Source organism: Strix uralensis, chromosome 4 (assembly GCF_047716275.1).
Source record: "Strix uralensis isolate ZFMK-TIS-50842 chromosome 4, bStrUra1, whole genome shotgun sequence".
Classification (NCBI taxonomy): Eukaryota; Metazoa; Chordata; class Aves; order Strigiformes; family Strigidae; genus Strix; species Strix uralensis.
Genome location: NC_133975.1, coordinates 51,343,466 through 51,361,495, shown reverse-complemented (window position 1 = coordinate 51,361,495; position 18,030 = coordinate 51,343,466). Strand labels below are relative to the sequence as shown.

The following is an 18,030-nucleotide window of genomic DNA, read 5'->3' as shown; positions in this document are numbered from 1 at the left end:
TGTACCCTTTCTTTTATTCAGGCCAGTTACGATCTTTTAGTGAATACGTGACGTTCTTTAAAGTGAATTGGCCCAAGTATACATACACATCCATCAAAAGAAGTTGTCCCATTTTTTCTTTATTTAGTGTGAGGCCAGGGTCCACACTAATGAAATCAGTCAGCTGAGACTGACCCAATTTACAGTTGGCCATGTTCTGCAGTGTAAAATAAGCCAATTCCTTTAAACTTCAGGTACTGTGTCTCTAGCATGTATTGAATATTGAAATGACAGCAGTAAAGATTCTCTTCTGGAGTTTACAAAGATGCATTCTGCTGCAGTGGGATCCTCTCCCTGCTGATGTGTAGATGTACTGCAGAGAGTAAAATACTGAGAAGGATCGGTAGCATGCAGCCTCTACAAATGGCACTTTTGATGGCAGGTTCCTGGGACCATCTGCTTTCAGAACCTTCATGTTGAAATGCACATCTGACCCCAGTAAGCTACAGTTACAGTTTTATAGTAGATAGTTATTTGTAAATTTTAATTTGCTGGTTATAGTAAACAATGGTTTACTTTCAAGTTACATCCATGTAAAATAGGTCAGATTGTATTTGTTTAACTTCGGGGATTTGGGTTGCTTTTTTCCTCTCATACAACCACTAGTTGTGCTCAGTCAAAAAATACTTGAGACTTCTTTTGTTTCTGGTTTTTGCTTCCTTACTTCTTCCCTTTAAATCTTTCCTGTGTTTTCTGTGCCTCCTGATCTGCAGTCTTTGCCATTTTATAAGGTCCTTAGAAAATTCACATCTGTGCAACCACTTTGTGGATTATTGAGAGGAGAGTGTGTCTGCTGGAAATAAACACTGGATGATTGGAGTATTTTAATTGCTAAAGATTCTTCGGAGATCATACTTTTGCATTAAAACAGAATTTAAGTCAGCTTTGGGCAGCAAAGTCCAATAAAACATGCAGAAAGTGTGTGTTCCAGCAGATGATCATTAGATGCTTCAATGAATTTTGTGCTCTGTTGTGAGTAATATGAATTTTTTACCACATGACAGAGTTGTGTGAAACACATAAGGAAGGAAAAGGAGCACAGACTGGAATACAACACTGCTTCTAAATCAGTATCTTGCCTTTTCATTTGCATGTGCCTTTAAGGTCTGTGGCAAGCAGTTCCTGGCTGCACAGGGGCCTTTTGCAAGAGAACAAGAAGTTGCTGCTTCTGCAGCCAAGTAGCTGGTTATTCTCCCAGAAAGTGGAGGTTAGGAATCTCTTTTTATATGTGTCTTTTAGGCTGTTCTGCAGAAGGCAGCCTCCATCTCCATGTTTTAAAAAGCTCTGTGACTGATAAGCCTACTTTCAAAAGAAGTGACAACTCAAAAATTAGGTTAAGAAATCTGATGTACAGCATGGGGTCACCTGAAGCTGTGAAGCTCTTGCTTAACTTTCACTTTTAGTGTTCTGCTCAGCATGTGGGTTTTTTAATTTTTTGACCCATCCTTCTTGAATACCTTTGAAGTTATCACAAACCACTTTTTGGAAGAATCTGACTCTTCCCATTAACAGTTCAGAGATTTAAATGCCTTATGCTGTCTGTGTTGCAGTCATTAACCCAACTTTTTAGCAAAGTTGGTGCTATCTCATTTGGTGGTTGTCTCAATTAGATCTCTACCTAGGTTCTGTGGAGTAGATAGTTTGACCAACAGATGCGGTATTCAGTACTGGTAAGAAAAACTGCAATCAAACCATGGTAGTTGTTACCACCATAGACACAGTCCTCCTTTCCAAGACAAAGCTTCCTGTGCCTGCTAGCCAGCCTGTATCCGCATCTGAAATGTTACAGACACTCTGTGCAGTAACTTCTGTGTGTTGAGTACCTGTAACACTGTGCTTTGTGTTCTGTCCAATTTTAGTGTGCCCGCTGGATTTGAAGGTATAAAAGAACAGGAGATCTGCAATGAGATAATGACAAAAATGCTGGAAAATTACAATAGCTTGTTTGAATTGGAAGGTTTGAAGAAGGATGAAGAAAAGCCTGTATGTGAAGAGCTAGCAAGAATTATTTTGGTAAAAGTGAGTATCTCTAACATTTCATCATTTTCTTATAGGAATTCAATAATGCAGGCTTATTGCAGGCTTCAATTCTGAAATCTTTTAGGTAAGTGGGTGGCAGGCACTGTTATAATAATAGTTGGTGTTATTGATTGGTATACAGTTTACAAATCAATTCTGCTGATAGGCTAATTTTCATTACTAGTCTGGAAGTTGATTCTGTTAAACATCTTTATTCTTTGTTAGCTATTCACTGTTATTTATAGAGGAAATATATTCACTAAAATTTAAATGTGTTTAAATAAGGAGGCAGAATAATTCTAGGAAGCATTCAAGCTTTCTGACATGTGATCGTTTATGGTGTACATCAGTGATGATGAACTTCCATACTTTAGGACAATATGAGGTCTCTAGCCTTTGCCAGTATGAAGTCTGCTTGTCTCAAACACGTACCTGAATTTAAAAATCATGTCTTCTGACTCAGAACAGCCATTTCTGAATGCAGTTGAAGAGAAGCATTAAATAGTAGTTACTATTTGAAGAGAGTACATTGGAGCTGTTAAATGAAAAGAAATATAATGGAAGTATTATATCTTTGGTGGGAAGAGGGTGTGTGTGTAACATCCAAGGATTCTGAATTGAGAAAAAGTCAACAAAAATAAGTAGGGCAGCCAAAAGTGCCTTATTCTGGCTTGTGCCGTCATCCTACAGGAAGCAACCTCAAGTCTGTGCAGGAAATGGTCGTGAGGATGGTTTGCCTTTTGTGTGTTAGCTGTGCAGATAATTACTCCCTTCCAAGGTGTGAGTTCTTGAGTTTGAGAGGGTTGAACTACTTACTGCCTTCCCTTGGTAGGCTTTTGCAAGTACCCACTGATAAAGTCACTGTAGCCTTCACTGGCTGGAATGGAAGTTCTCAGAAAATAAGTTACAAAAATATAGTGTCTTTGACCTTGACAGAACAAGAAGTTTGGTGTGAGACCAAGTTCTGCCAATTAAGTGAAATCAGCTGAAAACATCTCTGCCTTTGCAGTGTATTGCAGAAGGGTCCGTTGAATCTGAACTGCAGGGCTATCTGTATGAGTTGGACCCAGTTGCTTTTAGAAGTGTTGGTGGTTTTCTTATGTGGTGAATCAGTGAAGTCTTCAACTGTTTAGTCTTTTAACTGTTACTAGCATTCACCTAAAATGCTTCTGTGGAAGGAGATAGAATGACAACTTGCAGCGTCCTCCCTGAAGTCACAGTAACTTCTGAGTAATGGAAATTTTATGCCTGGCGGATGAGAGTGATGTTTAGGAGCTGATGGTCACTTCCATAACAAAAACAGGTTAAGAAAGTAATTGTAAAAAGACACGGTACTTTAAAGAGCCCAGAGGAAAGACTTCAGATATGTGTCCACCTCCTTCAAGCCTCAGCCAGCTGCAAAAGCCAAGATAGTCTTTCACTTCTAAGGGCTTACTAGTAATTGGGAATACACAAAGGTGGAGACCTGGGAAATTTCCCACAGCAGTTCAGAGATCTGAGCTATCAAAGTACATGGCGACAACCAGACTTACTCCAACAAAATAGCCTGAAAGATATAGTTACACAAGTTAGATGAAAAATGTTGCCCATCTCTTTGCCTCAGGAGACAGATGACTGCCTGAGAGGAATGAGCCATGCCTGAACACAAGGGCTTACATTGTGTTTATGTCTTTCAATCTTGTTGATGGCTTCCAAATTCTGCTGGCAGTCAGCTGCAAAAATTAGACCTTGTTCCTTGTCCATCTAATTTGGGTGGGAAGTTTTCTAGCTTAACCAAGACACATAGTCAAACACAAGAAATACAAGCATCTAACTTCATGTAGCAAAGCTACATAAGAAGTGCTTGTTGAAATTTGTCAGGTGGCTCTTTGAAAGGCTGCTTTATACTGTTCCGGGAGGTTACTTGTCCTGTATCCTTGCAGATAACCCCTATCCTAGCCAATTTATATAATAAATTAGAGATGATGCCCTCGAAGAGAAGAGCAAGCAATAATAAATTAGATTCAGTAGAGAAGAGTGATTGCCAGTTACACTGAACTGTTACATACAGTAGGAGCTAGCTGATCCATGTCATAAAAGAAAAATGCCTTGGAGAATATTTTGGCATGACCTGGGTCAGAGTGTCCAGAAAATAGCAAGCCATTTGTAAGGAAAGTTACTGCTTCTTGAAAAGCCATTGATGAATTCACATCTACAGATAGCTGGAAAGAGATTTGTCAAGTAATCCTGTTGGAAGGAGTGAAAAATGTAGGATGCTAAGGACAACACTCTCGTAAACTGGGGCCTTGTTGATTTTAAGGGTGTTGCATTCAAGCATGAACCATGGTGGAATGGGGGAGCAGACAGTAAGGAAAGGGAAGAAAATGAGGACCTGCCCTTTACCAAACTCAACTGCATTTATCTAAATGGCTTTTACGGTTTTTACATTGTGAACAGCAAGAGGGTGAGGAGGGGAGATTTAAATGACCTCGCTCACTTCCTTCTGGGATATTTCTGTCATCCTCTCCCCCAAATCACTCGCTGTTTTGCCAGTGTTTCACCCTGAGTCACTACACTGATACCTTTCCCCTGATTGCCTTCACTCTCTCTCCTTTCTTGCTTTTCCATGTTTACATTTTTCTCCTGAATTCCCACAGCCCTGTCCCACTATTCTTCCTGTACTCAAATTTGATAGCCCTTCATTGCCACTCCAGAGAAAGGCTGGCAGTCTGTAGTGAAGTGCAAAAGCGCCAGCATTCTTGATACATGGCCTTTCATCACCTCCAGTCACTGTGCACACATGCTGTAGCCCCTTCACAGCCTGTATTTCTTTGTCATCCTTTCTTTTATGTTCTTGAATGTGGAGATAACTTTTCCTCTAGGTTAGTACAGTGCTTGTGATAATGTGACCTGCCTTATGTGTTCTCCGGGGTGTGTAGTTTGGGGTGAGTGCTTCTTTAGACAATTTCCTTAGACAAGCATTAATGCCTCCTTTTGGTTGAAAGGCTGCTGTTAATCTTACCCAAAGGTAAGGTTCCCAAAATGAGCATAGAATAAATTCATTTTTGCATTGTTTTAAGAGATTAATCTCATGATGGTCAAAGCCATTGGTGCTGATCCAGGTGTTCTTTGATTAAAAGTTTGGAAAGAGCACCTATAAGCATGCAACTTCCTATACAGGGAGAAGAATGCCACAAATTTGCAGAAGGACTAGCTTGAATCAAAATTTGAAACCCAGTGACAGTGGTTTAAAAAGTAAGGAAAGACTTCAAAAAGTACAGCATCCAGCAATGCACTTCTTTCAGTGCTCTAGTATGCCTTTCTAGCTTATTGTATTACAAAATTAGCCCTGCCTTTTCTTATCTCTTTTTTATGGCTTCAGGCTCTTACTTTGGTGCTGAAATCTCAACTGGAAGAACAGGAAACTATCTTCAGTTAGTGTCTAAAGGTATTGCAAGAATATTATTTCTCCCTACAGTCTTGGGTAGTTCTTGAGATGGTTTTAGGTGCCTGTTGCTTCACATCATCCATTCATAATCATATTTTTTGAAGTCAACATCAACCCTAAATTTTGAGAAAATACCCAGAAACAGAGGAGTAGTGGCTCATGCCATCCCATCCTAATATGGGAGTGTACCTCCTGTCATGTGTTTGGTCATGTTTACCATCTTCCCGAACTTGCATAGCTCCTGACACTTCATGGTCTGGATATATTAAGATTTTCCCACACTTTGGTCATAAAATCAGTGGATTTTTAAAAGCAGGAAGTACTGCTCTTTTAAAATGAAAACAAGACTATGTGGATCATTCAGATAAAGTCATGAAAGCATCAAGCTTCTCTTTGAGCAGTGTATTGGAAAGGAAAAACAGCTCAAGTGGAGCAAGTTGCATCTTGTCTACCATGTTGGTCATAGCTAGGGGAAATCCACAATGCTACAGACTTCCAGAAGGAGTATTTCAATCAGGTACAGATTCTGGCAGCTTAAAGAAAATCTGTTTTAAGGAAGCCAATAGTTAATTCATTTTAGAGATGAGAAAAAGAGACATGATCCTTTAGGGCTGTTGGTAGTTGAAATACCATTCTTGCTGCGTATATGTAGAGGAGGCACGGGAACACCTTCGCCACAGTTATATTTCTTTTCAAAGATTGCTCAGTCATTGGAAAAGACAAGTTGTGCCAGGTAAAGGGATTTCTTAGCTTGCTTTCTCAGTGGATCATAATTCAGAAAGTATGGGAGCTGGAAATCTGTGCAAACTGCATTCCAGTCCCTGCTTTGTTCCCAGGACTCTAAAGACTACTCTTGCTCATTGCTCAGGCATATGGTAGGATTATAGTTAGAAACGGTGGGGTGTTTTTCTTTGGGAACCTCTATGTTAAAAAAATTTAAAAGTGCAATGTTCACAAAACAGAATATTTATCTTTGAATAGTTCCTATTTCAGTGGGAATTCAAACTCTCAGGTTCCTGATGCCTTGCCTGGAAGGACTTCCTTAGTTTCTCACTCCACCTAGTAGAATGAGATCCATATGATCCTCCAGGCAGGTGGCCAGCAGGTGGAAGTATAACATGTACTTTCTTTAGAAAAATAAAAAATAAAAAAAAAAGCCTTCCTATAAAAGAAAAAATTCCTTCCTATAAAAGAATTATGGGGTGTGATTTTTTTTTTTTTTTTTTTTTTTTTGTTCCAAAATAAGTTGGGGTTTGTTGGGGTTTAAAGGTTTCATCTGCAGTCTGTGAAATCTGCAGTCAGCTGTTATTACAATCCTTAAGACTTTTATCCAAGCTCCAGTTTAATTTCCTAATCCAGCGAAGGTCTGGAAGAGTCTCTTTCTGTTGATCGATAGACTCTACTAGTTAGAGAGAAATGGGTGAAGTGGGTTGAGTGTTCTGATTAGCTATCTGCTCTGTGTTCAGATTTTCAGGATCTTAAATAGCTATTTTTTATTGGGCAGTGTTATGTGTGAACAGCTAGTTATCTGACATAATATCTGCACTGCTATGCATTTATAAGTATCAAGATGATATAATAAAATGTTGCTTATGTTTCGATTTGGAACAGAATTCCTAGTGTGTATAGGTATGGTCCTGATAGATTCGTCTTTTTTTTTGAGTCACTAAACTGAGTGGTAACTCATGTAATGAAAGATTAGTCAGTCTTTAGTTGCAGTATTGCCAATTTTATCATCTTCTTGAATAAATAGATTTACAAAACCTACAGTAACAACAAAAATAGTAATTTTGAATGAGGACCTTTCATTTCCAAAGATACGAAAGTGCTGTTCAGACTGCAGCTGCATTATAGTCCTATGTTTTATAGCTAGCCAGTGGAGTATTGTTACAACTCTAATGAAATGGAATCTTTGAATAACAGCAATTAGGCTTCTCCAATGATCAAAGACTGGCAGTGAAGAGGATTTTTATTTAGTTCAAGTGGGAAGGGAAATCTGGGCAGGCAAACTGTTATGAGACTCTCTCTTGGGAGATTTCTGGAATTACCCCTTCCACTGGTTTCAGATGAAACATGTCATCTTTAGTAGTATGATGATTTTTAGCTCAGTGTTATCTTCAAATAAAACATACAACCTATTACCAAGTCATGCAGGGTTACAAGATCTTTTTTTTCTATGTTTTTCACCTTTTCCCTCTAATGCCTTCTTGACAGAGCACTTCTAGTTTTAAGAACCAGTCAACTCAGAGCATATAAATGTTTGCACTGGAACACAAGCACTGCCATGATGAGGTTGTAATGCTGTTCCTGGCTTGATTACATATTTGGGACAGGAATTGCAAAAGCCTTTTCCCTTTCTTCCCCTGCTGCGTGGTAGAATACATAGTCCTGTTCACCTGATGCAAAGAGAAAGCAAGTCCATTTATAAAATTATAACATTAAAATGAAATTAAAAATCAGTTACAGAGTCAAGTAAAATTACAAATGTGCAGTCTCAACATTGTGAATATAATGTGGGTACATTCTGATGACCTCTGAACAGGGAGGTTTTACTCCCTGAAGAGCTATAGAAATTGGTCTCTTGCTGGCTTTTTCAAAAACTAATAGTTTCAAAACAACGTTTTTATATTAAATGCAATTAACTTCTTGCATTTTTATCCTGTTTGTTTCCGGTCTTCTAACAAAAGCTGCCACTTCAGTTGGGAGGATTAGTTGGAAAAATAGTTCTTTGTACGTTAAATGGCTGCAAAAGTGCATGCGCTGTGTTCTGCAAACCTGCTGTTAGATTTCTAAAGAGGCAAGCAATCCACCGCTTGTACCTGCATCTGTTGGTGCTTGGTGTGTGCAAAGTGTGTGGTGCCCAACCCAGCTAGGCAGGCCCCTAAGTGCATTTTTTTTATGTCAAGGAAAGTGCTCCAGATGACTTTGACGATGCTATTTTAAAGTGGAGTGCTTGCTTGCTCCTTCTGATTGAACACTCAGACCAGTTCATTCAGCCCTTGGTAGGATTTGAGCCTTTCATCCCTGAGGAAAGGTAGGGAAGGTAAGATGGTCAAAAAGTTCTCCATCTTGGCTGGACTTTGATGCTTTTGCAGTCAGTTGTAAAGCTCCATCCTCACTGAAAGCGATGATGTTTCGGATTATTTCCCCAGATGAATAAAGCAAGATCTTCACTAATAAATGTTTCCTTCCCTTCCTCAGCTGTTTTTGCTTAAATACCTTAGCATGAGGTCTAATGCCTTGATAAGATCCAAGAGAAACTGCTGAAAACTCACCAACTCCATGCCTGAGTGGGCTCCCCCTAAATAAGTCACACTTCCCTGCCACCTCAGTGCTCTGGTCCCGTGGTTATACATTCAACAGACACAAGAGCAATCCCTCATTTACGTCAGGAAAAAAGGCATCCACTTCTAATCCGTGTTATGTTGCCCTGACTAAGCCTGCAGGGTCTAGATAGTTTCCTTTATTCTTCTTTCATGTCTGGGACCATTTTAGCATCATGTTAATGGTCAGCTTTCAGTACTGGATTAATTCTTCCCCATCAGCAGGCAGTGGGAACTGATCTTTGAAAATCCTTTCTGAAGGTCTCAGCAAACATTTCCATTTCGTTCAGTATCCCCTTATTTGGGCAAGTCACGCCAGTTTTCTCCTGCCTGAGCCAGGGAGCTCCCAAGGGTAGGAGTTGGTTCACATGGGAGATGTGAAGATGGGTGGAAAGTGCATGAGGAGAAAGAGCACCTGTGGAAGTCTGTCTCAGGTTTTGTGTTTAGTATTTCTACAGCTGGAATTCACTTTGCAGTTGTCCACCAGTGAGCAGATGGGTGTGTTTATAGTAAGGGTATATAGTGATTCAGCCAGAATGACATTTTAAGATGCAAGCTGACAGGAAATGAGCAGTATGAGATTTGTAGGGGAAAGTTTATAAGCCTCCAAACCCTTCACCTATAGCAGATTCAGTCTGGAGTGAAGAGAACTGTTATGTTTAGGCTGTGATTCAGAAAGGCAAGCAAAAAATCAGATGATCCCCAAGCAATTCTTTGTGTAATTTTGAAATAGCTTTCCAGTGCTTCTAGCTCTGCTACTTTTGACAACTCTGTATATGTATTATTAAAACAGAATGTTTCTGCTGTTGAAGTTCATTAAAGCATTCACAAGATTATAAATCTGTCACTTGTGGTGTTACTAAATGCAGTCCTGAATATTTACACAAATAAGTTAATGCTAAACTCTATAAAGTAATAAATGATTATGCTGGTATTTCTTTAGCTGGAATTTCACCAACAATGTTTTCATTTTAACACATTGTGAGAATAAAATTGCTAAGATTTAGCACTTTTAAAGGGAACAGGGGCACAGAGCAAACATCTCTTTCTATACTGCCGTCCATATTTCTAGTATACTATAAAGTTTTTGAACGCACATGGCAAATTTTGCAGTTGAGATGCTTAGGAACTTTGCTTTTACTCTCTCACATTTTTTTCTTTAAACAAATGCCCAGTGATATTATCATTTCCCCATGATAATATCACATAGCCAAAATGCAGAGAAAATAAGATCCATATGAGTATGTGTGTTCCGGTCTGTATTTGCACATGTTTTGCTCAAAATGTTTTTCATTCATTGTCTGTTGTTTTGTTTGGGGGGTCTTGGTGGAGGAGATGAGGGGAGGGTGCCATCGTGATTTAGTACTTGGGAGCAGTCCATCTTGGTCAGTATAACATCATCTGTCAAAAGGGAAGCATCAAAGTCAGCACCAAGAAACAAGGTACAGTAAAATAAGCTTGTGAGCCCCTGCTCTAGCCAGCTGTTTCTGAGCATCCTTGCTGCACCCATGGGGGAAAAAGGAGGTTAGGAGGATGAGAATTTTTCTACTAAGACAAATCTCTCAGTTCCTCCTGTTCAGATTCCCCAATGTTTATTCTATTTCTCATTAATTAGTCATTCAGTTAATTAGGTTACAGAAAATGATCAGCATTATTCCCTCTGTATAAATTGGCAGTCAGTGCTGTCTTTGTAACAAGGACATATTGCAGGCAGTCAGAACTGGTCCAAAGTGAAGAAGTGTAAGACATTTTTCAGCCTGTGAGGGTTTAATTCTCACTGGCTTCTGCCATTAGCTTCGCCTGTAGTACTTTCAAGGGGGGAGCTTCAGAAGGGCTCAGCGCTGAATTAATTCTTTTTACCATTATAAGAGTAGTGAAATACTCATTGACTTCAGTATAAGTCCTACACGTTTTTGAAAAGCCCTTCTTTGAGTACTATGAAGATCACAGTTTATCCAGGAGAAGCTGGTTGGTACACCCTTGTGCGCCTGTAACATCCACAGCTTTGCGGGGTTTCTGGTGCCCCAGAACTTACTTGTAATAAACAGGGCTCAGGGCCGTCTAAGAGCAACAGGAGTATGCGATGCAAGGCACACAAGGGGCCAGACACTCGGTATGTGTCTGAATATGTATGCCCTTGAAAATCTGATCTATCCAGCAGATCCCAGCAGCATTTGACCTTAATTGCCAGCAGTGAACATCTCAGTTTCACTGTTAAGGGGTCTGTGTTCTGTGTGCTGGAAATCTTGCATTAGTAACTAGAACAATATAGAGACACTTAGGACTCCCTAATTTACTGCAACATCAGATACTCCTTTTAAAAGTAATGTTGCTGATTTCCATGTGTGAAAAACGTTTTTTCCTTGTGAGTATTTTGATTTTTAGATCAGAAATGCAATTTAGCTTTTCCAAGACTGAATTTAAGCAACTGTAACATGAGATGCAGGTCTGGAGAGCCTGGGTTTCTCCTATAGCTAGGTCATGGTTTTCTTTTGGATCATACTTTTTCTATTTATGAATAACATTACAGTAAATAAATAAATCAGACTCCAGTTTTCAAAATTGCAGGGGAGAATAAAATGTTCCCCTGGAACTGATCTTAACTCTGTTGTTATTGAACACACACACACACACACACATTAGGTACACCCAGCAAGAAAGCAATGTTGTTGTGTCACTTTGTAAATGCTTGATTTGTTTTTTTAATCTTAAATTCTGCGGTAGGCTCCTTATTTGTACCTCAGCCATGAGAAGCTGAGTTGTGGTCATTAACTTATTGCGTGACACCTTAACCCTGCCAGCTAATATATGATGGGCACTTACAAATGGTAGGAACGGACATAGAAGATGAACATTTTCACTCAGTTAAGTATTTGTAACATTTTACAAGTTCTGGAATTATATTTGATCCCAGCATTACCAGTTTAAGTTTTTGCAGCCTTCAGTAACCAGTCCTCCTGGATGGCTGGAGACAGGTTTTTCTCTTCCTTCTAGAAAATACCATGGTATTCCACAGATGCAGTTGCCAGCATTGAGGTATATCATGGGATTATTACTATGTTTGTCATTTCCTTTTCTATATTGCGGTCCTCTAAAAATAATGGATTTCCGCATCTCTCCCTTGCTTTCAAATCACAATTCATGACCTTTGTACGTGTTTCATGGCAGTAATTGCAGTAGGTTAAGGTTGTACTGAAGTGAAACAGAGTAACCTGTAGCTGTTTATTAAGAGATATGGTCTCAGGTAAAAGGTCACATATATATAAATAGTCTTGGGAGAACAAAAGGAAATGAAAGGGGAACTGAATAGGGTATTCGTTTCATACTGAAAAGCAGTGATGCATTTTTTGCAAACTGAGATTTTGCTTTTTATTACTTCTGTCTCAAACAGCGTTGCTGAAGTCTGGTTATTAAAGTATCGTGTAAATGATGGCAAGGTAGAACAGGAGATAGATACCGAGTCAGCTTTACTCTTTCTATATGCCAATAGCAACCAAGGCAAAAATCCCATATATAAATACTAGCTGTTTCAATCTTTGTTACATGGTTTGTTTAGATAAGAGAATGTTTAACAGCTTTGCTAATGTTGTTCCCCCTGCTAACAAGGATGTTTTCATCACTTTTTGGGTACAAAATGGAAAGGATACCTAGTACATTGCTAAGAGATTTTTTTTTTAATTACTGTTCATGTTAAATCATTGTCTGTATTTTTCCTGAAGGTATCTGTGCCACTGAATGATGACTCTTTGAACTGTTATCTGAATAAAAATTAGTTATTCCATCCAGTTAACATTCATGAAAATACCTGTGACCGCATGAATTAAAAAATGCCTTTGAAAATCCCCATGCCATCAGCTACATAATTTTAGTCTTAAAAATATAGATTATTTGATACTTTGCATGTCTTACAAAGCCTTAATCAGCCATGAACTGTTTTGCATGATCACAGAGGGGAAGAGATTACATATTTTCTTCATCTTGTGAGTAGGAGAAAGAGCAACTCTGTAATTGCTGTGGCCCTTTTGCTTCTGCAGTGGCACCCTTGACAGCACTGCTGCATGATTTGTCTGTGCTGCTGTGCTCCAGAGAACTTTGTGTAGGGGACAGCATTGGTTTGGGTGATATTCACTGCTCCAACATCAAATGAAGGGAGATCCAGTAACTGTGAAATTCCCTGTTTCTTATGCACTGCTCCATGAACAGCATGCACTTTTGTTATAGCCTGGGGAAAAATCACAGGTGTGACCCTGCTGACACCTACCTGAAGCAAACGCTGCATTGCACTGTTATCCTGGGATGCTGCTGAGAGAAACAGAATATTCCCTCCTCTGTGGTGTACAGCTGCTGACCCAGTAAAGAGTCAGTTGTTGCAGGCTATCCCTGTGCGATCAGCTAATGCATCATTTCTGCAATCATTCACAGCATTGAATTCCTGAATAATCCTCTTAATGGTTGCTCATCCTATGTAAGAGTGACTGTACTGGCTATCCATCTAGCCTAGTGTCCTGCCTCCCATGCTGGCCATAAGCAGATGTCCAGGGAGGAGTAAGAATGAGGCAGCAAGGTGTTTCCTTCAATTACTCTACCAGTTTGTGACTGTTCTCAGAGGTTCTCCTGGTCTTGATGTGATCTGTGTATTTAGTGATATCCAGAGTAATTGTCTTGTGTACCCCTTGCACATGTGTAAGCTTTTTGCTTCCAACATGTCATCTGGCAAAGAGTGCCACAAATTGTTTCCTCTTACGTGAAGAACTGACTCTTTTTGTTTGTTATAAACTTGGCTTTTGCTAGTGTCATTTGAAGGTCATCTGGTTTTTCTCTTTTCTTTTTTTTTCTTTTTTTTTTAACTGAAGGGGAGATAGTGAACAGTCCATCTTCTCTCCACCACCCATGACTTTGTATATCTGTCAGATCCTCACTACAAGCTACCGTGATTTTTTTTATTTTTTCTAATGAAAAATCAGTAGTACTGCCATTTGCAGCTTTAATCAGTGCACTGACAACAACTGTTTTTTTTTCTGTCAGAGCCCCTGCATAGAGTCAGTGAGAAAACAATCGTGTAATAGCTCTTCTCTTTTGGGGCACAAGGCCAAATACTTTGATGCAGTAAATTGGTGAAGTTGAGCTGCACCTTTTTTATATCAGAAGGGAATCTGACTCCTTGTTTCTGTAAAAAAACTAATTTATGCCTTAGTTAAGAAAAAGCTTCACATTGATAAAGTTCAACTTTCTTTTAATTAAGGTCTTCTAGGTATTAACAGCTAAAAAAATAGATCTCATGCTTTCTAGCAGCATTTAAAACTTGAACTGAAAATCCCACAGACCAGTTTCCTCTGATTATGCAGTTTGTGAGGCCAAAAAGAGATTAATTACTGAACCAAGTAGGAAAGAGATGGTGAGCACAGCAGTAATAATGAGATTGTTACAAGGATGTCTTGGAATACCAGATTATCAACAAATAAGTTTATCATTAAAATGTATCACAGTGTATAACCATTAGTTTTACTAACTCTTCTTTTTCCTAATTCCTTCCTGGAGCAGTTGTGATCAGATGCATTTAAACTCTTGTGTTACAGTGTGATAGTGTGCTGCGAATACAAAAGACTGTAAATTCACTGTGCAGTTCAGTATCTCTGGGACTGCAGTTGACTGAGGCCAAAACTTAACGGTTTTTATGCCCATTCAGCAATTTATTGAAAAGGATAAAAGCAAGAGTAGTATTCTGTTCAGTTTGAACTTTGCATCCCAGCCAGATAACAGTGCAAGATGCAAGTATGCTGTATGAATCCCTTTAACATAGTAATGGCAATGGATAAAGGAACCAGTAAAGTTTATTCTTTTTGAAGAAAAGGTATAATGAATAACTAAAGCTGAACTACTGTAGCAAGTATTTTCTCATTCCATTGAAATTTACAAAAAATTTGCCAATGTTCTCTTCTAGAGCCAGTAGTGCGAACTATTCAGGATGTGGGAGATGAGGTCTTTTTGTGCTAGGGTCTTTCTCAGTCTTTTCTGCTGATGTTAGTCATCTCTCTAAAATTAATTCAAGTACGTAATTGAAGATACATACATAATTGAACACTGTCTCCCTTCTAGCAATAATCCCAGTCAGTCTGTTTGTCTGAAGAGATAAACATAAATAAGTGCAGGAAGAGTAACTAAGACACATTGCTGGGTATCTTATACCCTGCCTGTGATTTAGTCTCTCCTTTAAGAATGCCTTTGACCTATTGTGTTTCTTCATGTGGGAGGAAGCTAGGGGCTGGAGTGCTCAACCACTTATCTTTACTAGCATCAGCGCTTCTTGACATGAAAGGATTATTCTCTTGAAGAATAAATAGGTCAAAGAGTATTCTAGGGATGTTCTAATCTTTCCTAATCATTGATGTCTCCATAGTTAATTGGTTTGAAGCTTTTATTGAGATGGAGTCTCATGCGTTGTAAAATCTGCATTTTGTATGACTTGCAAAGAATCTGCCAGAGAGAAAAAAATTTATTCTCAATACAATAACCTTCCTAAGGAAGAGGACCTGTTCCTTGGGCCAATAGAATTCATCTGATCTAGGTGTAAGAATGCTGGGCTGGGATTTGAATGAAGTGAGTTCATTTCTGTTTTGGGGTGTATGGACAAGTCAGCTGTGCTCTGTAGCAGGTTTTGGTAATTATTAGCGTTTGTAGCAGCGTCTTACCGAAGAATCTTATTTGAGGGTCAGGAAGGACTGCTATGTTAACCCAGAGCTAAAAGATGGTCTCAGGCATGCCTGAGGGTGCTTACAGACTTGTTGAGCTGTCTGAGCAATATAAAGTATTCAGGAGTTTTGGTACAATGGTAGTACATCTCATGGAAAACAACAGTCCATGATTTAGAATGGGTCAGTGGAAGTTGTTATTATTATAGTGTAACGTTAGGAAGATCCAAAAGTCTCTAAATTTGCTACATTCGCAGATATAGGAGATGACTAGAAGCTTTGCTTTATGCTGACATACTTCTGACTGGACCATTTGCTAATAAATATTGCCTATCAAAGTTAGGATATTAAATGAATAGTCTCTGGCTTTCCCCATTATCTTCTCAATTCTTGCTTAGAAATCACTGAAGAAACTTAGTTCAAACATGGATTTTGACACCATCCTGTACAGATGCTGACTATTTACTTTGGCCCAAGTATTCTTGATAGTAGACAATTTCCCTTAGTAACAGTAGTGAGGCTTGATAGTGGGACTTGATGCGATAATGAGCAGGTACTCTAGTTTGGTCAGGTTTTGGAGACTCTGCTGCATCATGCAGACTTGATAGGTGAGAGGTGGCAGTTTTTCCAGGTGGGTTTGTCTTTTTGGGGAATGTGGGATGAAGAGGTGGTTGCTGGCAGCTATTGACAGTAAGCAAGACTTGAGTAATTTTTGGGATGTAAACAGGTTACGATGATCATTGAGCACACACGGTTGAGCAAAACAACGCTTGAACTTGTTTTGTACCCGGTATGCTGTACTGGAGATTTTTTTTCTTCATATGAGAATGGGAAGTGTGCATTTGCTAATAAGCCTTACTCCTCACAGCATTCTCTGGAGGTCCATAATGGTTTAGAAGAGTGATGCTCAGGTAGTACTTCTGCATGGGATGCGTGCTAGTCATTTTATGACTCCAATTTATCCCGACTCTATAGTAGCCATGTCACTGGTTTTAAAGGAAATCAGCTTTAAAGCACAACAGATTTCATCCCATAGTTTCATAAGTTTCACAAGCAACACTAAAAATGAATAAATAGAAAGCTCAAAGAATTCTCAAGCTTTAGTAATTCAGAGATGCACAGAAACACATATAGGTAATTACATAATAAAATTAATTTTTTATGCAAGTACAAAAGTGTAATTATATAATCTTTCTTACCAGAAACAGACATCTGCTCTTTAATTCTTTGCAAATGTGACTTGACTAAATTTTGACATTTTTAGTACTCCATGTGGAATGCAGGTGCCTGACTTTAAATACTCACATTTGAAAATTATGATTTATGTTTACTGTTTGAATCCCAGTACCAGAGAGTGTTCTGAGAGTGCCAGGGTCAGATTTCTGAAGATGTGCAGTTATTTAATCTCTGCTAGTAGAGTTAGGAATCAGTAAAACTATAGTCAAAAATATCTTAAATTACTTAATTTTTTGAGCTTCAAGTTCACAGGATATTTAAAAAACAAAATATATTCCAAAATCTTCTTAGTTATTGAAGTATGACATATTATTGGAAATGAGCACATGTTCTTTTTGCTTTCTGGGTTTTAAAGGGTAACATCAAACAGACTGACAGTCCTTCAGGAGCTAATATGTAAGAATAAAACAATGACAACAGCAGATTCTCAGCTTGAACTGTGTTTGACGTTCTGGGTTTGCTTTGTTTGTTTTAAGTTTTCCAAGTAGCCTAGGAACATAGGCAACCCAAGAATGTGACTGTTAGGCCTGCCTGCTACCTTCTAGTAGCTTTTGCCTTTCAACTTGCATCTTTTGTTTTCATGGTGGCAAGTTCTTTTGCTTGTCTTAATTAATGTAAAGATATGCTGTAAAGTTAGAGAAAAACAGCCAGTTTGTAGGAGGAGTGGTATAATCTTGTGCTAATGATTGCCTTGTTAAAACTGACATGGATTGGAGGGTATGGGAGATTTGCAAGTGTTGGAATAAACTGTAAATAAGATCTTTTTTTAGAGAACCACAAAAATATACTTGGTGCACTCTGCCCAGTGCAAATAAGATCTCTTGCCAGCCTATATTGAACAGACTTGTGGAGGTTAATGTTTAATAGGTTTGTAGCTAGAGCTGCTTGCTGTGTTCTCCTGTTCCCTTGGAAGCATTATTTTGTGTAAACTAAATGCATTTTTATACTGAAACACATCAATCTACGTGTGCTGTTACAGAATCCATGACAGAGCAGTTAATAGTGAGCTATCAAAGGGTTTTCTGCTTGTAGTTCACACACTTCTGTTCTCATTTTTCATCTCCATTCAGCATAATGGAAGTAATTGTTGTACTGTGCGATTCCTGCAATCCCTGACCGTTGCGTGCTCATCTTAATAGTATTCAGTCAGCGGCAAGCCTGGTCCTACACTAACTGCAGGAATGTTGCTTTCAAACTTCTGCTAGCAAGTGACAGAAGAATCTGATCTAACACACCTACGTGACTCACTTGAGTCATTTGTCTGCAACGACTTGTACTTAAAATTAGAGGTATACTT

At 38.8% G+C, this 18,030-nt stretch overlaps 1 protein-coding gene across 8 annotated transcripts in view; it reads left to right on the top strand.

The window, feature by feature from the left end:
• FAM13A (family with sequence similarity 13 member A) overlaps positions 1-18,030 on the top strand; it is a 142,243-nt gene that overhangs the window by 27,696 nt on the left and 96,517 nt on the right. For all 8 annotated transcript variants that reach the window (XM_074866737.1, XM_074866736.1, XM_074866735.1 and 5 more), the window contains one exon: positions 1,899-2,058. In XM_074866737.1, coding sequence (XP_074722838.1) covers positions 1,899-2,058 — 160 coding nt within the window. The remainder of the gene's footprint in view (positions 1-1,898; positions 2,059-18,030) is intronic.